The 4,863-nt window shown below is 61.0% G+C and overlaps 1 protein-coding gene across 1 annotated transcript; it reads left to right on the top strand.

Annotated features, from left to right (window-relative positions):
- The first annotated feature begins 258 nt into the window (after nucleotides 1-258).
- GEMIN4 (gem nuclear organelle associated protein 4) lies at nucleotides 259-4,446 on the top strand. Its single transcript, XM_044430219.1, has one exon. It carries the CDS (start codon nucleotides 1,083-1,085, stop codon nucleotides 4,302-4,304), a length of 3,222 nt encoding a protein of 1,073 aa, XP_044286154.1. The 5' UTR covers nucleotides 259-1,082; the 3' UTR covers nucleotides 4,305-4,446.
- The last annotated feature ends 417 nt before the right edge of the window (nucleotides 4,447-4,863 follow it).

Below are 4,863 nucleotides of genomic sequence, written 5' to 3'. Positions count from 1 at the left end.
CGTAGCCGGGAGGCCGCCTGGCTCCCCCCGGCGTGGCCCCCAGCCCCCAGCCCCGGCTTCCTGCCGCACTACACCTCCCACCCTCCGCAGCCGGCGGGGCGCTCGCCCGCGAGTCGCGGGAAACGCGGCCCGGCCTCGCGCGCGGAGTCGCCGAACGGGGGGAAGGATAAAGCCCCGGGCGGGCCGGTGGGCCCGGCAAACGGGGGCGCGCGCTGCTTTTCACGGGTCTCCTCTTGAGTAGGCCTGCACCTGCGCTGGGCTGGAAGTCACCGGAAACTTCCGGGGCCTGCAGCTGTGTGCATGGAGGGCTTTACCCGGAGTCACGGGGCGCAGGGAGGGTTCCTTCCGAGTAGACCTGCACGGGACCGAGCTGAAGCCTCCGGGCGCATTGCAGCCATGCTGTAGGCAAGCTGCCCTGTGTCAGCCTCACGTCTCCAGGCGGCATTCTGGGTCGTGGTCACGCTCAGCTTACTTTGCAGGGTCGGGAAAGATGACACGGAAGGTAGGACTTATCCCCGGGTAATTTCTCGAGCACACAGCGGTGCAGTGCAAACGCTGAGTTTTGTCATTCTCTCCTTCACGCCTGTTTTCTTTAAGAAATTACTGAGGAGAAGTACTTTGCCTATGTTCAGAGGCATTAAGGAAAAGCCTTTCAGAATGCACTCTGCAGGGGTTTAGAAGCTGCTTGGATATAGGCCATTTTTTTAAGCGACTGGCATTCTGCATGTGGTTAAAAGCCTTAACTCTTCTGGGGCTTGCAAAAAGAAAAAGAAGAAAAGGCGAAAGGAAGCACGGCTTCCTTCCCAAAAGAATTTCTGTGCGGCCTCAGAAGTTCCCTGACTTTTGGAATTCCTCAAATGTCTTGCCTGGTTTTTCTTTTAACGATTTGGTGGCTTGCGGGGTCTTTGTGGCGCTTTTGCCTCTTTCTGAAAGGTTCTGTAGGTGCTTCTCTGGAGGCTGAGTGTCTGGCAGGAAAAGCCGGAAGCTTGAACGGGGAGATGGTCAGGGCCCTCTCCCTTCGGAAAGCAGCCCCCAAATCCAAAATGGAGCCTCTGGGCTGAACGCGGGGTAAACATTCCTGGATGTTCCCACCAGAAGCACCTTCCGTTGCTTTCAGCCCGGCTGTCTTTGCTTCAACAGGCCCTGTGACCATCTGTGGAGAAGTCACCATCTTACATGGCGGGTTCCTTCTGGCCTCCAGGCTATGCCACCCAAAGCCCTTGTCGGAGCTGGCCAAATCCGACTGGTCCCTGGTGGGACAGCCCATCCTGGAAGCCTTGCAGGAGATCTGCTCCTCCTCTTCCTCCTACCCGCCCCAGCCCCATGCCTGGAAGAAGAAAGCCGCCGTCATCCTGTGGTCCAAGATCCTTCTCTCCGAGGCCTCCTCGCCAGCGGCCAGCATCAACCAACGGTGGAAGGATGACGTGTTCTTTGCCTCCAGCAACATGATCCCAGAAGTCAACCGCACGGTCCTCTTTGAGCTGTTCAAGGAGGTGAACGCGCCCCGGCTTTTCACGCAGCTGCTCTTGGTGCTGCCAGGGCACGTCTGCCGGAGGGAGCTGCAGACCTTCGTGGACTATGTGGCCAAAGAAACCTCTCCCGGAGACGTCTCTTTCTTCCTGGACGTCTGGTGGGAGATGATGAAGCATAAGGAAGGCCAGGAAGACAGGCTGACCCTGCTCTTCCGCGCCGTCTCGCACCAGCATTTTGTGGAATCGGATGAAATGGGCCACGCGCCGAAGAGGTTCAAGAGCGAGACCTCTTCGGCGGAGTCTGCCCTGGCCACCGGCGTCCTCCCGGTCTTGAAGGAGGGGTTCAAACGGATCAAGGAGAGCATCGCCCCAGCCCGGCTGAAATGCTACGCTCTGGCCAACCTGGTGGACTTGCTGTCCATCTTGATCGCGGCCGAGTGCGAGACAGAATCGCTCCCTGCCCGGGTTTACTTAGACAAGATCTCCTCGGTGGTGACTCTCTGGAGCAGCGACTGCGAGAACCGATATAACAGCCGGGGGCTGGAGGAGAAGGTGAGGGAAGCTGCGAGGAGCGCGAGCTTGCTCGGGGTGGCCAAGCTCTCCGACGAGGCCCTGCTGGCTGACCTCGGCTTTCTCCGAACGCTGCTGCAGGAGTGGACTCAGGAGCTCCAGGGGCTGCTGAGCGACCCTCAGCAGATCTGCTATGAAAGCTACCGGCTCCTCGACAGCCTGGCCTCGCTGGAGAAGAAACTGCTGAGGCTTGCCAAGTCAGAAGACTTCAGCAAAGACACGGCGCGGGTGATGCTGGAACTGGGGGAGCTCCTTGCGGGCTTCCTGAAGAAGATCAACCCTGGTTTGTGCCGCGTGACCTCCAGCAGGGACCTCGTGGCCTCGGTGGCCGTGGCTCTCATCGACCACCGGATGGACCGGCACGAGGAGATGTGCTCCGTTTTTGCTACCGAGACGAACTGGGCGCTCACCAAAGACTGGCTGGCCTGCCTGTTGAGGAACAGGGAACTCTTCCAGGAACCGGGACTGATCCTGAAGCTGCTGGAGACAACGGTGGCGGCCAGCCACTCGGCCGGAGCTGCCGAAAGCCAGGCGCAGCAAGCCGAGGCGGCCCGATTCATCCTGGACTGTTACAGGGACCTCTCTCTGGGGGACAAGAACAAGGTGATTTCGGGTGTCCTGGCGGCTTGGGGCAGGCGGGGCCTTTCGGGGACGTTGGCCATCTTTGCGGAAGGCTTCCAGGAGGAGCTCAACCTCGCCTTCAACCAGATCATCCTGAGCGCCTCTGGCGAAGGGTTCAGGAAGTCGGTCGCTTCGGTCTCCCAGCTGATGCTGCTCAACCCCGAGGCAACCATCAAGAAAATAAGTAACTTGGCCGTCGCCAACCTGGGCACACATCAGTTTTTGGCCGAAATCCTTTGTTCCTTCCCAGCTCTGAACTTCCGCGATTCCCCAGACACGACCCTTGGCCTCCTCCTGGGATGCTTGAAAGAATCCGTCTGGGACCGCCTGTCTTCTGCCAAGGAGCAGGAGCAATTCCTGGAATTCTTGGCTATCCTCATGCAGCCGAGCGGAGCAAAGCCCCTGCTGTCGCCAGCGGAGGTAACGCAACATCTTGTCGTTCCCTTTCTCACGTCGGACTCTCCCCGGGTGGAGCTGTCCTTGCAGGTCCTTAGCAAGGCCTTGGGGGGGCCGTCCGAACGGAGCTGGGTCCACGCGTGCCACCCGTTCCCCCTCATTTTCTCCCTCTGCAAGCTCCTAGACGGGTTTACGCACTTCTGGCATGAGCCGCCGGGCCGGCACAAGTCCTCCCTCGAGACGAAAGATTTGGTGGCAAACAGCCTGGCACAGCTGAGCGACGCTCTCCTGTCGCAGAAGGACTCGCTGTCTCCGGAGCTGTGGAACCAGTCCGTGGCTTGGCTGCACAAGAAGGCCAGTGGCTTGGACTGGACGGCCGGCCTCCGGCTGAGGGGCATCTACGGAGACCACTTCAAGAATGAGGTTCCAGCTACGCTCTTCGAGGTCTCCCAGCTCCCGAAGGACGAGTGGGCCCCCCTCCCACTCCCAAATTACGGGGCGGGCAGTGGACTTCTGGCGTGGATGGAGTGTTGCTGCCTCTCCGCGGCCTTGCGGGAGCAGATGCTCACGGTCCTGGTGGTCAACGTGGACGACCCCGAAGAAGTCAACCTCTTCAGCAAGGGCTTCTTGCTGGCCCTCGTCCAGGTCCTCCCCTGGTGCAGCCAGGCGGAGTGGAAGGGGCTCACCCAGGTGATCAAGAGCCTCCTGGAACGGGAGGTGCTCCACGTTCCCTACTCGCTCGAGTACGTCCAGCACCTGCCCCTGCTGAACTTCCGGCCTTTTGCTCACCAGCTCCAGCTCTCGGTGCTTCTGCTGAGGGCCTTCCAGCTGCTGTGCGGCTCCAGCGGCGCGGCCTGGCTGCCGGCGGAGGCCTGGAGGCATGTGGTCCGGCTGTACAGCTGCAGCTTGTCCGACCTGCTGGGCTCCCTCAAGGGCACGGCACGCGGCCAGGGCCAGGGGGTGGGCGAGGAGGACGCGACGCGGGAGCTGTCCTTCGTGCTCGTCCAGGTGTTCTGCCACACCCTGCACGTGGCGGCCATGCTGCCGGACGACGGCACCGGGGAGCCCCTGGTCCTGCTCTCCCTGGAGATCCTCTCGCAGTACGAGGCGCTGTCCGAGGCCGACGAATCCCTCGGCAGCGCCCTGCGCAAGGCCAACGAGAGGCACTTCCTGGGCTCCATCGCGGAGAACGTCACGAACAAGGAGCTCCGCTCGGTGCTCTTGCGGAAGCTGCGGAAGCTGTGATGCTCGGCCGGGGGCGGGCACCAGCCACCCGCTGCGTTCAGTGTGCCGGGCTGGAATGGGTCAGTGTTCCGCCAGGAGGGGAGACAAAACCGAGACTATCTGTGGGAAATTTGGGATACTAGAATAAACCTCTATCTCTTTCCTTCTGGGCGGTCTTTGATTTTGGTCATGGTGATGCGAAGATGGGTGACGCGCTTACAGTCGGCAGAACGGGGGCCCCAGGGGCTGACAACGCTCTGGGTGTCGGCTGTGAGGTCTCGGCTAAGGTCTGTTAGGTGTGGGCTGGGCCTGTTGAAGTGGAAACCCTTGAACCCAGGATGGGAGATCCTGTTTTACTGCAAGGTTCTGTTTGCACTGTGCCGTTGGAGCCGAATGCCAGCCGGAGCAGCGCGGCCTGCGGGACACCCGGGGTGGGACACCCTCTTCCTCATCGCTCACACAGGCATACCCATTCAAGCACAAGCACGGCCTGAGTGGCGTCAGGCCAGCTGCCCACTCTCGGCCTCACCTACCTTGCAGGGTTGTTGTGAGGATAAGCTGGAGGAGGTCGTCAGCTGAC

This window comes from Varanus komodoensis, unplaced genomic scaffold (assembly GCF_004798865.1).
Source record: "Varanus komodoensis strain SLA01 unplaced genomic scaffold, ASM479886v1 scaffold20_1, whole genome shotgun sequence".
NCBI classification, from domain to species: Eukaryota; Metazoa; Chordata; class Lepidosauria; order Squamata; family Varanidae; genus Varanus; species Varanus komodoensis.
This window is presented reverse-complemented; position numbering and strand designations above follow the sequence as displayed.

Coding starts and splice junctions, on each gene's coding strand:
- GEMIN4 (XM_044430219.1), top strand. CDS start 1,083: ATGTTCCCACCAGAAGCACCTTCCGTTGCTTTCAGCCCGGCTGTCTTT.